The sequence below is a fragment of the Microdochium trichocladiopsis genome, assembly GCF_020744255.1.
Source record: "Microdochium trichocladiopsis strain MPI-CAGE-CH-0230 chromosome Unknown B0I36scaffold_1, whole genome shotgun sequence".
In the NCBI taxonomy this organism is placed as follows: Eukaryota; Fungi; Ascomycota; class Sordariomycetes; order Xylariales; family Microdochiaceae; genus Microdochium; species Microdochium trichocladiopsis.
This window is the reverse complement of record NW_025763544.1, coordinates 2,916,584-2,937,002: the sequence shown is the minus strand read 5'-3', so window position 1 is coordinate 2,937,002 and position 20,419 is coordinate 2,916,584. Positions and strand designations below refer to the sequence as shown.

Below are 20,419 nucleotides of genomic sequence, written 5' to 3'. Positions count from 1 at the left end.
GGCAAGCACACGAGGCGGGATATCAGAGTATTGAGCAAGGAGCCAAGCGCACCGGCGTCGAACTCTGTGTGTGATAGGCACCGATGACAGAACTTTTGTCTCTCTTCCCCCTCCCACTCTGTCGTGTGTGTGGTACGGGGACGCCGGCCGCCCGGGAGAGAGAGGCCCGTCGGATTCGAGCCATAATCATTATGCCCTTTTCTGTCACAGACCAACTTCCATAACGAGGCTAGGGGGGCACGGAATCCCGTGCCGTGGCGGTGTGCGGTCTGACCTCGAACGAGTTTTCTAGATTGTAGTACTCTCTCCCCGCACCCGAGGGCGGGAAATAACCTTTGAATCTGGACGGTAGTTTTTGGGGGCCGCGGGCACCGAGACCGATGACCGAGCGTTGAGAGCTGTGTGCGTTTTGTCAGTAGCGGGAGAGAGGCAGGACCAAGAGGCTGCTGTCGAAGGCGCTTCGCCCGTGGCGTTTGTAATCTGTAGTAGTCCTGTCTACTTCGGTCCCGAGGGCCATTTCGGCTGTGTCCAATGGGAGCCGACGGCACATGATGAATGTGTGCAGGGGCGAGCTTTGTCCAACCTGTATGGATTCAACTTGATGGCGTCCTGGTTACTGGCCTCATATGAAGCGGTGATGCATTTTGATGAAGGAGACAGTGGAGAGGGAGCTTCTAGCTCGCAGATCTGTTTGCCCTCCCAAACAATACACAGCGGGTATTTCAATGCTGTGCACCAGAAGCTGCTCTAATATTCAAGGTGCACAAACAACACCCCCCAGAAAACATGACAGTCGAGGCGGGCAGAATGCAGTTGCATCACCGCAACCGCGCCAGTGGACGGGCGCTAACGTAGCTCTAAGCTTGACAGATCGATAGAGTTTCAGGCTGTCATTTTTGGTGCTTTGGCCTGATCTGTCGGGTCTGCCGTAATATCCCCCCCTTGGCCGAGCGAGAGGGAAAAGGGCTGGAATGCAACCCCGTCATCCAGGAAGCTGCTGCTGAACCGGCACAGACTGCCCGCGTGTGTCGGCCAATCGCTTCTCGAGTCTCATTTGGCTTTCCCATTTTAGCGCGCCGCAGGGTGCTTGTGCTGAGCGCGCCTTCTGCGGCACTCAAAAATTCCAGTACGGACTAAACTTGGTCAAGCCGCCGCAGAGACTCATGTTCTTCCGCCACCAGTAAATGTAATTGAGTGCCTAGGCGCTTGGGAGAATGGTCTGGGCTGGCGGTGCGTGCTAACTCTCTGCGGGTTCGATTGGGCGTTGTAGCTCTCACCATCTAGGCTCGCACGCAGAATCTGATGGTTATTGACCATGTCGAATGGGGAGAAGATCCGACAAGCCAGAAGGAGCAATAGTCATAGCTAGTCAAAGGCGTGCTCTCGAGGCCGGGTGACCCTCCTGGCTAAGCCGTGTGCCAACCACGGGCCACGAGCTTGAGACATGTCTGGCACCACGGGAATAACGAGAGACCGTTCGCCTAACTGAGGGGGAGGGCCACACGAGGGTCTGTTCATCGCCTCGAAGTGTAAAGGTTCAGATGAAATGCTCACTTACGTATACTTAGCAGGCGGCACAATCTGGTTTGGGAGCACACTGATATCCGAACGTCTTTCTTTCTTCTTCTTAGTATCAGGGCCGTGGGACAACGGCGCGGGGTCAACTGGCCGCAGCACATGGTATTCTCGGAGAGACACCACGCGCAGTATGTATTCAAGCTCCCAGGCCCAGCCTACAATACAATACCAAGCGCACATAGGGAGAAACCCTGCAGGTGACGTGCTACGTGGCTGCAGGCACTCCAGCAAGGTCCTCATGATTATGCAGTTTGCTACGGACGGCATACCTGCCATTCAAGGCGAAATGAGTACACAGTTGCACAGCCCTGACTGGCCATGCTTACTGTGTGGCACAGGAAACCGTGCGCAGGCAGGCAGCGCTCGGATGCCATGAGTCCTGGCAAAGACATTCCCAGAGATCTGGTTCACAGCACAGCCTCGGAATGCGAGCGAAATGTGGACTCGGTCTCACACGCACGAGACCTTTATCGGAACAAAAGACCACCATCATTGGGACTGTTTCTCTCAATCAGGCATCGTGCGAATGACGACCAGCAGACCCACCAGCCAGTGCAGTCGGTCAGCCAGGCTGTCCAATCGTGGCTCATCGGGGAACGGTCGGCAACGCCCTCAAAGCAAACGGCAGCCAGGCAAAGCAAATGAAGTGCCACGCCACAAGCTAGGACACAATAGCCGGGCTCTTGCATTTGACATTGGTGCTCTGATGGTTCTGAAAGAGCCAGTACGAGAACAGGGATCCTGCCGTGGGGCGCTGAACAATCCGATACCGAGTCATCGGCCCACCCAGGGAGCCCCCAAAAGTTGGCTTGGAGCACTTGCTCGGTCATCGACCCCAAACAGTCACGACCGTAATGGCAAGTAGGAAATCTGCCGTCAGACCCGCCCTTCCATGGTATCCAGGCTCGGCAGAATGTTGAATATCGCCGTCATGATGGGCCGAGCGAGTCAGGTAGCAGGGCAGGATCTCAAACTTGACGGTCGAAAAGCTGGTGGGCAATGCATGGCTGGTGGCCCCGTCACTTGCAACGATCCGCCAGGTCTCTGGGCAAATGCCAAGAGAGTCCAGTGCCCGGGCGGGCGGGATCATCGAGCAGGGGTATGTTAAGAACTTTTGACCGACCAGGGTGGTCGGACCCCGGGTTTGTGTTCCCAAGTGTCTCATGGGCGGCACAACCACGGGACGCCGCTCGGCAGTGCTTGACTAACACTCGTTGTGCGTGTGGCACCACGGAGTACCATGACATACCACGAATGACTTCCCCAGTTGGGACTGGACAGACAGGGTGCCGGGCTGGGGGTCCGCGATGTGGTGATGAGGCCTTCCTGCTCCGCGTCCTCCTTGGGCGCTGCCGCGCAGTGCTTCTGCTGGTCGGCGCTAGTGCGGTACTTTGGTGGCGACGCCATGTTGTGCTCGCACAGGCAGCTGCAGGTCCGTCTCGTCGTCTGAATTCGTCGGGGCCGCTAGCGGGGGATCTGCTGCAAGCAAGGCGGGAGCGCTGCACGACACGTGCTGGGCACGGCGACAGAGTAGAGATAGGCATCGCAGAGTTGCAATCGAGCCCGGGCCGGAAGCAAGGTGCATGCTGCTCACAAACCATGTCAACCTCTTGGGGCTGGCGCAATGAGCCAGGTGGCGGCGAGGGCGGATGGTGTGCCGAGGGAGGAGGGTGCAGCCGTTGCTCCACGTGCACGCAAGGAGGCTGTCGCATAGGTATGCAGATGATCGAGCTGGATGCATCCCAAGACATTACTGCCGCGCGGGCGCGGCGCAGGGACTTTCCTGCGTCGTAGTTGTGATATAATTATGCGATGCGGGACGGTATGACGACGGGGGAATCCGGAAGGACAAGTGAGAATCCAGATGTGGCAGTCTCAGCCTGGCAGGCGCCGGGAACGGGAACTAGGCAAGGGCGACCCGCAGGGCTTGTTCCGACGGCGCTAGCCGGGAAAGCCCAAGATCTTCAAAAGATCCTGGCGACGCCCCATCTTCAGGAAGGAGCTACGGCTATTTGAACCAATCATGGCGGGCTGATGGGTGTCCAGGGTTCCAAGGCAGCCAGCGCGCGACGGCGCGACGGCTGCCCCTAGGCTTCTTGAGGACATGTGGCGCCTGCCTACTATGGCCATGCTGACCCACCATCCCTCCCGTCCAGTCCCCGCCAGGCCGGTGCGTGCGACGACCAAGACATTCATCATCATCCATGTGGGAAAAAAGCAGCTGCCCGCATGGCGCTCACAACACCGGGCGCCCGTGAGCCCCTCGTCGCCTCGTGGCTTCCAGGCTGGCCCTCGCGGGGCTACCACTCCAGCAGGTGCTGCGCCTTCAGGCTCAGGCCGGGGACTCGAGGGAGCGCGCATACTCGCTGCAGTCAACTGGCGCGCTTGACATCTGCGAGAACAGGCGACTGCCCCCATATGTCTCTTAGATCCGATGAATTAGGCTGGCGCTCAGATGCATTTGATCTGTTCCACGATGGCGGGACAGCTGGGGATCCAAAACAGTCCAATGGCGCTGACAATGCAGGACTGCAGGGGTGCCCGTTGCGCCCTGCTTACCTGGGCGGACAAGTTCCTCCTGCTCCCTCGTCGGGGCTTTGTCCCTAATTCGATGCTCACTTCCGGGCCGGTGGTGTGTCTGATCGAGGCAGTGGACAGAAAAAGAGACCATTCTACAGCCTTACTGTGGAGCAGCCTCTTTGACTTATTCTGTCCAGAGCTTTGCTAACCTGTCATCCTTGCACCGATATGCCGATTTGTTAAGGAGTCATGAGCCGCCTCGCTGCATCAGAGACACTCGCGCCTCGATCCCATGACCTGCCTCCCTCCGACATTGGAAACCCCCCGCGGCGATCACGGAACTCGAGCAATGTCTATCAACGTCACCAGATCATTGTTCACAACCTCCACGCCACCTCGTGCGAAGGTGCAATGCTGCTGCTAACCGGAAGCCTGTGGTCTCCACACATGCTACAGCAAGGGCCTCTTTGGCAACGGGGCATGGGCTTGAATCAAAACTGGCATCCCAGGCTGTTTCGCGCAGTCATTGCTTGCTTTCCGCCAACACGTGTGCCGCCGGAAGGCTAAGCGTGGCTGGCTCGAGAATGGCAGGACAAGCCAGTCCAGTTATGGTATGCGCCACGAGACAAGCAACGTCTACCGACCGCATTCCAGGCAACATGAAATGACAGGAGCATGCTTGTTCCGAACTGGTACATTTGGCCAGAGACGGTCGGCAAGAAACCCCCTCGTGTTGTTTCGCTCGAGCGAGAGAAGCGGCACTCGGACTATCTGGCCGGAGGGGCCGGCAAAAGTTGCTATTGATGATCTGGGGTACTGTCGGGAATTATGTATGGCGCTTCCCGGGGACGAGGTGAAATGTGGCTTTTGCGCGTCAAAAGCAACCCTGCCTACGTCTGCTCATCACCATGTGTTGCGAGGGCCATGTAGAACTTGGGGAGGCGAAGCTGCGCTGTCCCATCATCAGAGAGACGGGTCTTGGGCGGAATCCCATACCATACCATACCATACCATACCACACCATGCGGATTCCCCCAGCAAAAACTACCCTGGAAAAGGGTGTGGTACGCCGATGGTTACTAGCCGAGGCTTCCCTCAGCTCGTTGGGGATGTGGAGATTAGCGTGCGATTTGTGATTCATCTGTTTCCTGTTTTTGTGTACATATATATATATGTACGTTTCACGGGCCCTGCGAGGCATGCGTGGGTCACGACATCCTTTCCCCTTTTTTTCTTCTTTGTGTTTTCCCCTTGATCTCGGGATCTCCAGCTTCGTCTCGGACATGGGTTCACGGTGCATGCATTTGCCAGATATTTCCGTTTCAGACAAGAGGCGCATGTGGAGTTTCGGTCACGGTATACCTCTGGGAGTTTCACTTTCTTATCACGGCTGCATTGTCAGGCCATCATTGGCAACGAGCTACAGCACACAGAGCATCTGTTTTTCATCATATGGGACTTGGTGGGGCGCTGTGGGCTTTACTTGTAGTAGAAGCTGCTAGACAGGGCACTCACGCCAGAACGCAATACACACAATGCGCGACCAAGAGTTGCAACGACCACAGAATGCCTGAATTGATCTTTGGACGTGCGGCTTTGTTCCACTTTGTGGATCACGAAACGTGCAAGGTGATTAATTACCTAGGTAATTAGCATGCTTGTGGCATGTGCGGGCAGGACTGCGCCCACACGAGACGTCTCGTGCCTGGAGCGTCTTTGACCACGGCGTGAAGGGTTGCGGACATGACGGTGACACTGTGCCGATGCCCTGGCCAAAGCCAAAGGGCATGAAGCAAGCGAGATGAGGTTGCCTGATGAGGTTGAGGGGCGCAAGGGGGTTTGCAGCACCGCCGCCCACCCGCGGCCCCGGCCCCAGCCAGCCGTTGCCCCTCCATCCGCAATGCCCCCCCAGCCGGCCAATCAGGGCTGCCGCGCTGCCTCCCTGCGCGACAGGGACATCCAAAGTAAACAAAAACGGCTTGTGCTTCCTGCTCTCCGTCGACGGCTGCTCTCTCTCTCCTCGAGACCAGCACGTCCACACAGAAAACCACCCCATCTCGCCGTGCAAACCTTGAACTCACGCATGCGCCAGGCACCCGCAAGAGGCACGCTACAAGACAAGCCCAGAGCTTGCACAAAACGACTCTGCACCATGGCCCTCGACGCCGCCTTCCCGCGGGCGTCGAGCGACAGCGCCCGCCAACCCTCCCGCTTCCAGGAGGGTTCCATGAACGACCGCGTCAGCGCCAAACCACCGCCGGATTTCCTCGGCCCGGATCTCGAGGCCTATGAGCGCCAGTTCTATGTCCATAATCTCACATCACCAGCCAGCCGAGACCATGCTGGCAAGCACCATCGCCAGGAGCGCCCGCTGTCCGCCGAGGCTCAGCTCGGCCCGACTACTGAACACCTGTCACGCCCGCCTCTGACCAAGAAGTCGTCCTTCTTCGGCCGGCTCAAAGGGGCGCTGGGGTTCGGCTGGGGTTCAAGCAACGGCTCGGCGCAGCAGCAACAGCCCAAGGACGAGGTGAAGCGGAAACACGCCAGCCTTCAAGACCACTGCATGCCACCTCCGCCCCAACCTACCACAACACAGCAGCATCTTTCTAGGCCACCCCCGAGGACCTGGAAGTCGCAGTCACAGATCAACATCCCGCATATCCCCGGCGTGTTGGGACTGGAGCGCAATGGCTCGACCGATCGTCCGTCCCGCGAAGAAATCCTCGAGTCCTACCAGCAGCTCATGGCCTCTGGCTTCTTCCAAGCGCATGCTATCCAGTCGACTCGCCAGCCTGGCCCGCGCGGCAATGCTCCACAGCAGGCCACCTCAGCATCCATACTTTCAACTTCAGCACCTGTACCACCTCCGCCATCACGGCGGCCGCCAGCTTTACCCAGCGTTCCGTCAACAGGGGCCAGGCTCCATGTTGAAGACGACACTGCCGCCTCGATGTTGGCTGCTCTTGGTGCGGCTCAGAGCAACGCGGCTGGGTCTCGGACTCGTGAAGATTCAATGGACTGGCAGACTGAGCAGGACTCGCGATATGCGCTCAGGGGTCGGAAACGCGGCCGTACCGACGGCGACGAGGCCAACGGCACCGAGTCCAGCCTCGCACAACCTCTCCGAAAGATGGCCAAGAAGCTCCGAAAGATTCCGTCCTCGTTGACATCGCCCAATGCTGCTGCAGCCATGCATGTCGACTCAGAAGCTTCTGCCCCGGCACAGCGTGTACCCTCACTATCCATGGGAGGCTTGCCGTTCCCGAGTGACCGGCAGCTCCGCCCACGAGGTCCTTCCCCGGCTCTTGTTGTGCAAAAGGACTATGCGCCGCGACGCTCTGTCTCCGCCTCTGGCAGCATTGGTGCTGTGAACAAGCTGCGAAAACGTGCCAAGTCGCCCAGCCCCGTCAAGGCCAGGCAGCCTCCTGTGTCGCGAGGCGGCCTCGAGGCTGCAAGCTTGCGGAGCTCTATGGAGTCCAGCAGGCGTGAGGCGGCCGAGGACCATTATGGAGGGGGCTCTCTCAAGGTCAACAGGCTTCGTGAGAGGAGCCGACCCGGCACTCCAGACCCGCTGGGAGCCCGGCCAGATTCCTTCCAGAATGTGCCTCAGGTCCCGCGAATTCCCAGCATCTACAAGCAGCAAAACGTGGACATCTCTAGCACCGAGAACACGCGGCCCAGGGCAGGTCGGCAGTATGCCTAGAGCCCAGGTGGTCAGATGGCCACAAGCTTTTCCTTCCTGTGGGAGCCGTTACTCATTGCTTTCGTGTTTCTGCGATATTCCGCGGGATCCTGCATTTGCAACCAATGTCGAGTTTCGATACAGCCCTGTTTGTGGGTGGGAAGAATGCCCAGCACCAACAGTGACGACCCCCTTCACGATAAGAACCTTATGACTTTACGAGACATGCTTTTGATTTCGACTTGAAGAAGGACAGAGGAGCCTGTAGTAATAAGTGGCGACAGCGGTGTGCCATTGAGTGTTTTCACTTTTTGGGGATGGATTTATGTACGCCAGGATCGATTCTGGGCACACTGGCCCTCTCGCCAAGTGTTGGGTTTGCGATGGGCCTGCCTTGAATCTTCTGGAGCGCGAGGTGTGGTTTATTGACAAATGTTGGTTTTATCGGTGTGAACGGGCGACTACGATGGCGGGTGTCTTTTTCCCGGGCCTTTTTTCAGGCCCACCGGGGTGGCGGCAAAAAGGAGTTCAGGGATTGGAGTTTTTGACTTCTTTGGTAGTGAGCGGAAAGAGGCACTTGTACTCCCCCTCGGGATGAATCAATAAGAAGCCGTGTTTTCTCTGCATTTTCCTGTCGTCCAGTAGTGTAAATGCGTGGCTGGCAGTGACAGTGGCAGTGGCTCCTCAAGCTGTGACGATGGGAGGACAACGACAAAACTGACGACGACCTGACGGGGAAAAGTTTACAGGCAGAACGCGACGAGAAGACACTACAGAAGAAGGAGAGGTGGCAGAAAAACGAGACAGGTCTTTTTGACGACAAGATCGTTTGTCGCCCCCCCCCCCCCCCCCCCCCCCCCACAATCCCCCCTCGTTCCTCGTTCCTCGACAGGTGATTTATCCAGCCCGCCACTGTACATGAGAGCAAGAACACGTTTGGTTTCCATGTCTCGTCGTCGTCTCTCGATAAGATGTGCTTGCGAACCTTCCACCACCACCACAACCACCAGATACTTGATACGCGGGCCTTCATGCGCTGCGGGCTTCACTCTTACTTCACCTCTTTTCGTGCCTGGCATGATAACTGGAGGGGAGGGGGGGTGTGCTCATTCTTCAACTCCCCCCCCATAATCGAGCCATGCGCCTTAGGCCTTGGAGATAATAGGGTGCAATGGTTCTGACACACGAGAATGGCCAATATGTGAGGCAAGTGGATGAACAACAAGTTGAACGAATGGTCGCCGCCCCATGCAGGCTTCGTCGGGGGCGTCTTTGTATGTTTTGACATTGCATGGAAAAGAAAAGTAGCTCAGGCACCTAGATTGTGCTACGGCCAAACCTGGCCAGGAAGCCCCATCGATTCGACTAATAATAAGTTTGTGTATGCAACACCAGCACCCCCACCCTTGGGGACCGAACAGGACCGTTCCTGGCTATTCGTCTGTCTGAAGAGCCCTTATGTACAACATGTAAACATATGAAAAGAAAAACTAGACCCGTAACCGTCATCGTACTGTCCGTGTTTGCAATTATAGACATAAACGCCATGAAAGGCTTGAAGCCCTCGAAAAGTTGTGATGGCACTTGGTTTCGACCAAGCAATCTGAAAATGCGGTGCAAAGAAAGGGGGCTGTCTCAGAGCACTACAAGGTTTGTGTGGTGGATGGCAAAAGGTTTGCTGAGCAGCTGACTATGCAACCTCTACCAGCCGTTCTCCAATGCGCCTGATTATCTGCCGCGGCTCAGCGACCGCGCTTACTACAGTCTTGACTGTCTGATATGTGCCAGTGAATAGTGAGGGCGCGATGTTGGTCATCATCATGCCAAGGACCAGGAAAAGGATAGGGAGCCAGAAGATCCACAGCATCTTGTCGTGACTGCCAGTCTTCAAACTGGCTGCATGGACTCGCTTGAGCTTTTCTTGTTGATCCAGTGTAATGGTGCCCTTTCTTCCAACGTGGAACAGGCTGGTCATTTCCGGTTCTTCTTCACGGGCCTGTGTATGGCTCTCAGCAATGGCCGTCGTTTCTTGCTGATCGAACATTGTTGCACACTTTGCATCCGCTTCATATTCTGCTGCGGCCTGGGCAGCAGAAGCCTGCTTTGTGTCGAGATCCTGTTGGGACTGGGGAAAGATGTCTTCGTAGGCTGGCGGTGCTTCCTTGGCGCTGAACAGCTGCTTCGGCATCAAGGAAGACATCCTCGGAATGGCAGGACGTTGAGGCAGGTAAGAGTGGTAATCAGGGAGAGAAGTCGGCATCTGCGGCATCTGCGGCATCAGCATCTGGGGCATTTGAGGCATCTGTGGCATTTGAGGCAAATGCGTGGCCATGGATTGCTGGAACTGGTGAATCTGAGCGGTGATGTGATCTCGGAAGGCGCTCATGGCTGCCGTGGGCGAGCTCATGTCCAAGTTCTGACGCGGTGGCGCCGTATTGATCTCTGGAGGCTGGATAGTAGAAGAGCGGCTTCGGCGAGTCATCTCCACCCAATCGCGTTCCTCCTCGTCGCTGTCGATCTCTGCAGAAGAATCGGAATCGCTGCTCAAGCTGTCCTCGCCATCCACTAGATATTCGGGGCTGGCCACGTTCCCCGACGATGGTGGATCCCATAGTGACCTCAGAGAGCTGGCGCTGTTGGCGCGGCTGTGTAAAGAGCTGGCACTGCGGGATCGAGAGTGATTTTCGATGCGACGGAGCACGCGCAAAACGTCCGGGCTGCGGGCGACATCTGCAGGTGTCAAGCCGGACAGAGTCCGCATGGAAGGATCCGCGCCCTTGAGAATCAGGCGACGCACAATCTCAGGATGGTTGTTCATGGCCGCCATGTGCAGAGCAGTGTATCCTCCCTTGTCGCGAATACCAATGTTGGCACCACGTGAGAGCAAGCCAGCCACAAACCGACCGAATCCCAGGGAACATGCCAGATGCAGCATAGTCTGGCCACTGGAGCGGCGGAGATTGATGCGTGCCCTGTTCGCACTGTCATCGAGGTCGATCAGTTCGAGCACCTTCAAGAGCCCGCCTTCAACGTCGGCGTCCTTGTCCATGTTGTTGTAATTGTTGGATCCAGGCGCGGAGGAGTTGGGCGACGAGGAGTTCCATGACCCGCCGTTGCTTGCGCCAACAGGTCCGTAGATGATGTTCCGGGCAATCTCAGCAACGTCAGTCATCTTCCCACCGAGCTTATTGCCGAGAACAGTGAGCGCTGTCCTGATGAGGCGGTGCTCGTCATCGTCAACGTATCGGAATAGCGGCTGTGAGTTGCCGTTCATGGTGACGGGCATAGGCGCCAAGGGCTGTTTAATTGATACTGGGACAAGCCCAGTGACCGCAGAGGGCGGCAGCAGGCATACAAGCGACGTTTCTCCCCAGAAAGTTGTTGTTGCAGCACGATTGTCGCCGAACATCACCTCGAGGCCTCCGTTTGTGAAACCACTTCCGAGGATAGTGACTTCCACGCCGCCAGACTTGGGTCCTTCCCCAGGTATAATCTTGTAGATCATGGGACGAGGACCTGTCGCGACCGTGGATGGATTTGTGGTGACCGGCGCGTTATAATTCTGACCCATCTGCATGTGTATCTCGCGACGCAAAGTGGCGGGGCTTGGTGCACGGCTGGGGTGCGCTGTGACCGGCGCAGAGAAAAGTTGCGGTGGGAGATTGTCGAGGCTCAAAGTTCGATTTGATGGATAAATCAGCTGATCCGCACCATTGCTGTTCGGGGTTGGCGGTCCAGTGGCGAAATTCTGGGCCATGTTAAGTCCAGCCTGGCTGCTAAAAAACGAATCCGTGTTGCCAGCGAAGTTGCCCAAAGTCGGCGAGAATGGCGAAGTATGGTTCGTGGCGACGCTGGTGTCGCTATTTTGAGCCACACCCGTTAATTGGGGCTGTTGCGGGGGCTCGAGCTTGGTCATGGCCAGGCCGCTGGGTACCTTGGCGGATACGCTGGCTTTCCGTTTCTTAGAAACGGCCGCTGGCGGGCCAAGAGGCACAGAAGCCGGGGAGCCTTGCCGAGAGAGGTTCTGTGGAGTAGCAACAATAGAGTTGGATCGTGAATTTGCTGTGGTTGAGGTCGCTTGCGCGTAGTTTGAAGTGCTATTTTGATTGACCGCAGCAGTCTGTTCTGGCTGGTTCCGGAAGGGGGCTGTGGCTTCGATGGGCTTTGCATCGTTGCCCGCAAGTGACGCTGTGTGAGCCAGTGCGGATGCCGGGAGGTGTGTCTTGTGGTCGTCGGTGATCATGATGGAAGACGAGATCTGCTGGGCGACGAGGTTATCCTTGTAGTCCTTGACGGTGAAAATGACCTGAAATCCCATCTTCTCCCCATGATGGCGGCAGTAACAGGCAATGCGCATAGGGGCGTCCACCTGAACTGTCCCTTCAGGAACAGAATCCCGCAATCCAGCCCCGGTAGGGTCCGCCATGTGAGGGGTCACTGCCTGCCACTCCTTGACTTCCTGAGTGTTGAATACTATAACCCGCTCCGTCTCGAAGCGGTTCCACAGGTCCTCCTCCTCAGGCTTTTTGTGCTTCTTGCGGCCTGCGCGTTTTCTTTCCCGAGTAATGCAGCCTGCGCAGATGCGGACTTCGCCCCCATTCTGTGCTTTGCTCTCCTCGTCATCCTCGAACTCTCGGGCGCTTTGCTGATCGAATTGGGTGGAAGCCGCACGGGCGAACGCCCGCTCACGCTTGGCCGGATCTTGCATTGCGCTCGTGCATACGAGCATTGTCGAGAGTTCGAGCATGTCTGGGGAACGGACAGCAGTCGGCTTCGCCAACAGCTTCGGCTTCGAGATTGTATGTGATGGCAGATGAATCCGCTTGATCCCCGCCGGCAGATGATGTATTGTGAGCTTAATGGGAATCTGTGTTTCCACACGTGACTTCAGAGGTGTAGGTTGCACGAAGAGTCTCGGCCGGGGTCCAGCTGCTATATTCGTCTGGACTGGGTATTGTGCTTGGGGCACGCTGGAGGACTCAGGTGTCCGAATCATCTGGGAAACTGGGTTCTGTGTGGGAAATGTCGTCACGGTGTTCCACATAGAGGAGACACCCAACCCGCCGAGATTGCCAAACAGGTTCACGTGATTTTCTGGTGAGGGTGTATTGTTGAATGTCGCGGATGGGGAAGAGGCATGACTAAGAACGAAGTTTGAGGCGGGGGAGACTTCTCGGGAACCATTTGCCTTGAGCCCGCTCATGCCTTGGGTCAAGGAAGCTTGCTGAAGATACAGTAGAGTCAGCGTATACGGTGCAACACACTTTGCAATCCCAACGTTGACTTACCGAAGGTGCCTTGTGATGTCCCTTCACTCTCTTGACCCGTGGTGCGTTTGCCGACGTCGATATCTCTGGGGACACGGACGTCTGCGCAGTATGAGTGCCCGCGGCTGGTTCGGGACTACTTGAAGCACTGTCGAAATCAAAGAGCGTGTTGGACATGTCCACGTTATCGAGGGCCATGGCGTGCTCGTGGTGCGTCATCATGTCGTCCATTTTCCACGGTCCTTCCAGCATGTTGACATCTATTGATGTGCGTGTTGTGTTTGGTGAAATCTGTAGTGTGGACTCGGCTCCAGCGCTGACTTGTGAAGATGAGGAGGATGCCGATTCACGGTGTAATGACGTGTACTGTGTCAGAGAGTTCATCTGCATTTGGTCCCGGTGCAGCAGAGCCTTGGGGTCCTCAAAACCTGTGGATTCCATCGTGTCGTCGTCGAGGCCGCTGTAGAGAGAGTTTACCGACTGGTTGTTGTCCTCGCCATCAAAGAGCTCGAACTCGTTGCCGAAGTTGAATGAGGGCATGCTGGGGTCGATGACGAAAGTATCTGTGCCGTCAAAGGCGGCGGATGCGGGCGGCATGATTGTTGCGAGGCGCGCCCAGAGGGCCGCAGACGCCAAGTAGGTATATTATCTGGGTTGGTGAGGGGGCGCAACACCCACGCGAAGGTGTTGCAGTTCCGATGATTCGGGTGGTGTGGGCGGTTTACTCTGAACACTAAGCTGACGCTGGTGGAGGCCTGTGCTGTGTCGCTGACTGTGAAGACCAGGATCGAATAAGATGTGGGCGGCAACGATCAACGACCAGTGACGACGTCTATTTTTGAGCTAGTGGCTCAAGCAGCCATTGCGCGGTTCCTGGCCGAAGAGGTGGACGGAAAAGCCGAGGCGAGGATGTGAGCCAGGAATTGACTCGCAGTAACGGCTTGCTCGACGGTGATTGGGAGCAGCAATCGGGAACGGAAACCGCGGCGTGGACGTGAGTGAATGTCGGACGCAAAGCAACAGGTTTGGGATATTCGCGATCCCGCGGCGGCAGCTGGTGGATGCTTGAATGCAAGTTGGCGATGGGCGAATGCTGGTGGTTGTTGTTGTTGTTGTTGTTGTTGTTGTTGTCTGGTGGCGGCGGAGCAAAGCGATGGGGTCGACGACTGAATGAATGAATTAGTTGATTGATGGCGACTGGCCGGTAGCAGCGTGCGGACAGTAGGCAGGCAGTTGTTGGCTGGCTGGCTGGCTGGCTTTGAGCAAGAGCGGGTCCGCAGGCGGGTGTGGGTAATGAGGTTGCCGGGTGTGGGTGAAAATTGCGATGGGCCAGAGGGCGATTGCGAATTGAAACAGGCAAAGCCACCACGACACGGCTTGATGTCCGCACCGGCGAGGGGGGCGTCTGGCTGGCGATGTCTCAAGCGGGACAGACAACAACAGACACCACGGCGCAGATAAGAGCCTGGTGCGCCGAGACGTACGTTGTCCACCGGGCCGCAATGCGTGCTCTCGAGGCAAGGCCAACCAGGCACGGCAGGTCGGAAGGGGAGCGGTCTGACTGCAATGCGAGGGAGCGTACGTCCTGCTGCAGCACGCACTCTGGCCGCCCCGTCGAGCAGGCCAAGCGGGCAATACAGCGACACGGCAAGCCTCGTGGAATTCCCAGAGGCCCAGCCAGCCCTGGGCCCGGGGGCCCAATCAGCAGGCAGGCGATGTGTCAACGGGCATGCGCGGATGTCCCTCCAGGGTCTGGTGGTGTGCTTTATCCTGGCCCAGGTGGTCTCCAGTCCGGAGGTGAGGGTCTCGTCACGCTGCAGGTACGGGGCCAGTACTGAGAGTTGTGCCCAGGGCCGAGTGCCACGCGGCGGTATCTCACAGGTCTCCCGCCGGCTCCGCCTGGCGCCCCAAGGTTGGCCACGCGAACCTTCTTGCAAGCTGGAACACCAGGGTCGTGGGAGGCGGGAAAGGGGCGGCGAGCATTGGTTGCGTGGACCCCGGGCGGGGAGCCGACTCTGAATGTTTACCCTAGAGAAACGCCCGGTTTCCACAAAACAGCGGGGGGACCAGCGTTGACAGGCCACTCACGCAAAGGCAGCCCAGGCAGATCGTGACCATTGCAACAAGGTCTTTCGCCCACGACCCATGTCCTGGCGAGCCAAAACGACGACAGCACGCTGAGTGATCGTGTGCCTCGCTGCCTGCCTGCCTGCCAAGCTGGCCCTCTTTCCCCGCCGGGCTGGTCCAGCCCAGAAAGGGGCAGCGGCGATCAGCCAGCCAGTCCAACGGCGGGGCCTCGCCAGGCATGGATGTCTTCAATTTCTGACTTCTTGCTGCTCCTGGACCGACAAAGCATCAAGGCGGCACCGTGTACACCGATCTGCAGCCGCAACGACGTACCACGGCCGGCGGTGCATAGCTCGCGTTTTCTGGGCCCTGCCACACGAGGCTTGCAAATATGGTGGGATGGGACAGACGTCAACATGGCCAGAGTCAGATTCCAGCTGTGCCAGGGTGCCAATGCACTAACGCATCATCGCACCCAATTGGTGGTGCCAACGGGTCTTCTCTCGCCATCCTAGTGAGGCTCGCCGGATTCCAGGGTGCCGCGCATGATTATATCAGAGTAAAGACAGCATCATAGCACGTCAGCCCTTGCTGGCCAAGACGGTGCCGGCAGCCGTCCAGCCTGCGGAGCGAGACAACCTCTTGTTGCGCTCATTCCGGCCAGCGGAAGTACGATTCCCCTCCCCGCGGACCCCGTTCAGCCTCGAGGCATCGGCTCCTACCTACCCTGTCTCGGGCTGCAGGCTCTAGCCAGTGCCCGGTTAAGCCGCTTTAGGGCATGTACTGATCGTCGCCGGCTCCGCCTCATCTCCATATCTCGACACAGGCCGCCCTCCGTCCCCCAGTGGCATCACGGTCGCACTGTCGTCGCGCATTTCCGTCGGATCCAACGAAGCACGAATTCGAGCTTACCTCGCCAGTCCTGCTGTGAGCGAAGGCCCAGACGTCATCGGCGATTCGATGGCGCTAGTCACATACGCATGGACTTTGTGGTGCCTTGCGCAGGACACATGATGCTGGCCCAGTGGCATTTGTGCCTAGCATGGAGCTGCTGGCTAGTCTAGGCAGAGGTCACGGGGAGGTCAAAGTGAGGGTCGTTCGTCAAGCTATGGCCCAATCTGTACAAGCTCGACCGCCGACAGGTCGCACGGATGGCTTTCCTGTTCGAAATCCACAATCAGATGGGCATTGCGGCTCCTGGAGTCTTGAGCTCACGTCGAGTCCTTCAAAACACTAGATGTTGGTCAGGCACAGGTCTGCGTACCTTATGGTATCTCCGTCTCAGCAAGTCCTACGGACCTAAAGTCGTAACGACCAGTGCATCACCACTGGGGCTCCCAAACAATAGCCGCGAAGCGAGATTCCCGGAACACGAGTCCGTGAGAAGGGGACCTGGTCGCTGCGCGACCACATCGGCTTCTGTTGCTGCTCAGCCACCTTAGATATCTCAGCATGCACGTTTCCGAGCTTCTCCGCCACGGTGATTACGATTCGCTAGGCGGGCCGGCAAGCTCCCAGACGGCGGCTGGGGACGCCGTGGGGCTCTAGTTTTATCTACTACATCATTTGTAGCGCATCTGGTGTAATCAGGCCAGCGGCTGAACGCAAGTCCCGGAAAAATGACCGTGTACTCGTTGCGACGGACGGGACAACAACAACAAAGTTCACAGTTGCTGCAAAGCTAGCCTCTGTTCAACCATACTTTCTCCGGCGCGCTGCCGCTGCCCGGAGCCGGCTCGTTCCGATGTCGCCCCTGGCATACTGGCAGTGGTATCCGTCGCCGGAGCTTTTGCATCTCACCACCACCACCATCACCAGATATGCGTCCTTGCAGGGATCACCCACACATGTCCAGGTATGCTGCACGTAATCACGTCGTGCAACAGCCTGTGTGGTAGCGGAGCGACTTTGCTTATCTTCGCTCTGCATCAGGTATAGGCTCACAACATGAGCGACGATGTCTCGAGGCCGTCACTTTGCAGATCGCTCCGAATCACTTGGCAAGTTGTAGAGTACCCAGCCGTGTGCCTACAACTCCAAGATAGTCTACATCCGCCTTCGATGGAGGTTGATACTCACATCCTCTGTACCTCACTCTGGTGGCCGGGCCGACTTGCATCGATCTTGATGCATCTAGCTGCATCCGAACGCGACACGCCGATAGCCAGATGACGCCTATTCGCTGAGAGAGCGAGTATGGATTTGGTAATAGCCATTCCAACGGCGAAGCCACTTCGATTCTCCTCTTTTTAAGAGTTGGCCGCGCAATGCGGGCAGGTTGGAGCCGCACTATCGCTCGGTGAAACCCACTTCTGCAGCTCATCCACTGGTGGCTGAAGAAGGCGTGCGTGATACCACCATGGCGCGAAGCGTCGACCAGGATATGGCTTGGACGAATGACATCAAGAATGTCGTGTCATCTTGACTTTGGCCTCGCATGCACAAGTATTTTGCAGACTGGACAAATCGACTGCCTTCATGTTCCCCACTGCGCCAGTGCCTGGACGGGCTAATCTCTGGCACACCGATCGGACCATCCGGGAATCAGGTACCCTCGGAGTGCAGCAGCGAATACGCATTCGACCCTTGGCCTCCTGGTTTGAGTACGGCACCGCCACATTGGCAGTATGGCCAGATATCTGGCAATGTCGACTTGCCTGTGCACTACAGCTCCCTTCAATGACCTGGGCACCAACACAGCGGTGACGCTTACACCGCTTCGTATGACAGTCGATGCTACATGAGATCAAGTACATGTCTTGTTCTAGGACCCCAGATACACCTCTGAAGAAGCACAAACACTCAGCTTGAAGGACCGGAGTTTCGACATATTGTTGCTGTTGCCATCATGACCACGTATGTTGCGGTTTTGTCTTGCCCTTGCGTCCTCTGCCGTGCCGTCCCATTAATCAGGAGTGCGATACCCCCGCGCTAGCGGTGATTGCTGATAAACATTCGGCAGCCTAGACCCTGCAGGGCCTGGGGGACAGCCTGTTAATGTCCGTGGCTCGAAGTTTGCGAGAGATCTCCTCATGTTCCGGCAATCTGGGACGAGTGTCGGATGGGCGGCCGAGTAGTGTAGCGGACACGAGACATGCGCATTGCTTGCCGAAGTGGACTTTGTACAATGAGCCGCGTTCCTCCTGGCCAGGAAAAGCCAGGGCTCTCCAAGCTCATCTAAGCAAGCAACCATCATGAAATTCCTCAAGGCGTGGCAGCTGGCATCCAGAAAAGTCGTGTTGGCGATGCGTACGCTTGCAAGCTGGGACGGGTATTACGACCATTGGCGTGCCTAGACCGTGCAACCACAGAGCTGTTTTTGGGACATTATCCTTCATTTCCCGAGCCTGGTAAGTGGTGTCAAGGTGGCCGCGAGGTCGAGGGATGCGGCACTTCAGAGATGATCCCACTTGGAGCTTTTTGACACGTTTCAAGTGTTGAAGTCCTTTTCAGCTGTCACTCTACTCAAAAATCAACACCCCAGCCAGATATGTGTAGAACTATCGGGGAAAGTCGAAGGTGCCCATGAAGTAGAGAGGGTCTGGTCAGCTGGGGTGTTTCCGCTGCGCTCAATCCATCAGAGACAGATGAAACCGGCGTACAAACCCCAGGGGTATGCAGCTAGAAACAAAGGAAGGCCATGGAAGAGGGATTTACGATTGTTGTCGTCGCCAAGCCACAGGCCTTCCTAATAGGAGACGCTCGATCAAGAGCAGGAAATTAGAACGAGCATGAAGCCACGGATCAACCAGGCTTGGGAAGCTATGACGGCGGAACAAGAGGTGTGTTGGCAACGACATCGAGAGGAAAAGGGAGGAAAATGTTGCCATCTAGAACCGCCTGTGTCTGCAGGCGCGTCAACGCATGGCTGGCGGCGTCACGGGTGAAACCTACGAAATTGTCTACCAGCTTCAAAGGGCAGCTTGCCTTGCCGCAGAGTTTTGCTTGGTTCTAGATGCACACCATGATGGCACTCTTCGTTGTCGAAGGCACATGATGAGACGACACAGAAGCTTCGTGCTGCTTGCTTACACTGCCAGCTGTGTCGGGCATCAGATCTTACGGGCCGCCGCATGAAGCTCACGAATATACCTGAGCCGAGACACCCGTCACCGCTACATCACCGCGACATGGCCAGGCCAGGCCGACTGGACCCCTAAGACGCTTCTTGGCGACATGGAATTCGAATCGATGGGGGTTCCATTCCAATGCTCCTCGGAGACTTGTCCGCCCTGCTTGCTTTTGTTCGAAGACCACCACCCGACTAGGTAATGATCTGGACCGGATCAGAACGCACAAAACCAACGAGAATTAGCGACGTCGCGGCGATCCCTCCGTCCCTGCCAGCCTGCCAGATGCACAGGATCGTGATAAGACAAGATGACATCCAATGGTGCAAGGGGTGGAGAGAGATCGATCCAGGTATACACCTCATGGCCCCCCACGTTTGCGACTCAGCCTGGACGCCGTGTTGTGTGTCTGTCTGTGTCTGTCTGTGTGCGTGTCGTGCTATCCTGAGACATCGACAGGACGAGAGGTTGTCTCAAACACGTGGTCTGGCATTGGAGGGGCACAGCAGCATCAGCATCGTCTCTACATGCACACCCGTCCTTCTCTTCCCCTCATCGCCGTCCTCCTCCTCCTCTCTGTCGTTCCTTGCTCGGCTTTGGAGTGTCACACTCTCCACGGTACGCACGTCTCTGTGTCGTTGTTTTTGTCTCACCCAGCCGGTGTCGGCAGGATAGGGCAGGCATGCTCGGGCCTAAAAGTCCGCATGGCAATGGAGCAAGGGAGTTACGGTCAGTCGAAACCACGTATCTGTGGGGGACAGAGAGAGAAAGAGGACCCTGCAGGCTGACAGGAAATATGGGGAACCAAGATCAAAGCTGGACGAATCAGAGCCCCATGTGCGACGACTTGTATACCCGGAAAGCATTGAGAGAGGGAAAGAATCGGCTAGCTGGACCATGAGATCACTGCAAGACTGGGGGAGGCCATCACTCTCACTCTCACTCTCACTCTCTCACCCTCTTGCTCGCTCGCTCACAACCTCTCGTTTTCCCTCTCGTGTGTGCTTTCCGACAGGGGGCACATAAATCTCGGATATCCGAGCCGATGATTGAAACAAGGAGGTCCAGATATGATGTGCCGCGTTGCTCGCTGCTCCCGACTTTAAGACACACGGAAGAAGGGGGAATGTGCGCAAAAGGCTCACCTTTTTTGCCTCCCAAGAATTTGCAAACGAACGCGGCCAGAAACGAGAGATCAACAGACAAACGACCGCCAGTAACCCTTAATCGACCAC

General features: G+C 57.0%; 4 protein-coding genes across 4 annotated transcripts; 3 read left to right on the top strand and 1 right to left on the bottom strand.

Annotated features, from left to right (window-relative positions):
- Nucleotides 1-4,509: 4,509 nt before the first annotated feature.
- B0I36DRAFT_11412 (uncharacterized protein) lies at nt 4,510-5,452 on the top strand. Its single transcript, XM_046147933.1, has one exon. It carries the CDS (start codon nt 4,712-4,714, stop codon nt 5,351-5,353), a length of 642 nt encoding a protein of 213 aa, XP_046018559.1. The 5' UTR covers nt 4,510-4,711; the 3' UTR covers nt 5,354-5,452.
- Nucleotides 5,453-6,250: 798 nt separating this feature from the next.
- On the top strand, nt 6,251-7,801 carry B0I36DRAFT_357793 (uncharacterized protein; the record flags this gene model as incomplete). The annotated part of the gene is made up of 1 exon (XM_046157855.1): nt 6,251-7,801. One exon carries the CDS (start codon nt 6,251-6,253, stop codon nt 7,799-7,801), a length of 1,551 nt encoding a protein of 516 aa, XP_046018558.1.
- Nucleotides 7,802-9,470: 1,669 nt separating this feature from the next.
- Nucleotides 9,471-13,224, bottom strand: B0I36DRAFT_234097 (uncharacterized protein; the record flags this gene model as incomplete). Its single annotated transcript, XM_046149272.1, has 2 exons — nt 9,471-13,004; nt 13,069-13,224. The coding sequence occupies 2 exons, from the start codon at nt 13,222-13,224 to the stop codon at nt 9,471-9,473; spliced, it is 3,690 nt and encodes a 1,229-aa protein (XP_046018557.1).
- A 6,072-nt stretch (nt 13,225-19,296) lies between these two features.
- On the top strand, nt 19,297-20,062 carry B0I36DRAFT_310823 (uncharacterized protein). Its single transcript, XM_046152302.1, has one exon. It carries the CDS (start codon nt 19,386-19,388, stop codon nt 19,857-19,859), a length of 474 nt encoding a protein of 157 aa, XP_046018556.1. The 5' UTR covers nt 19,297-19,385; the 3' UTR covers nt 19,860-20,062.
- Nucleotides 20,063-20,419: the final 357 nt, after the last annotated feature.

What these genes read in the sequence shown, in the direction of transcription:
- B0I36DRAFT_11412 (XM_046147933.1), top strand. Translation starts at nt 4,712, where the DNA reads ATGCGCCACGAGACAAGCAACGTCTACCGACCGCATTCCAGGCAACAT.
- B0I36DRAFT_310823 (XM_046152302.1), top strand. Translation starts at nt 19,386, where the DNA reads ATGATCTGGACCGGATCAGAACGCACAAAACCAACGAGAATTAGCGAC.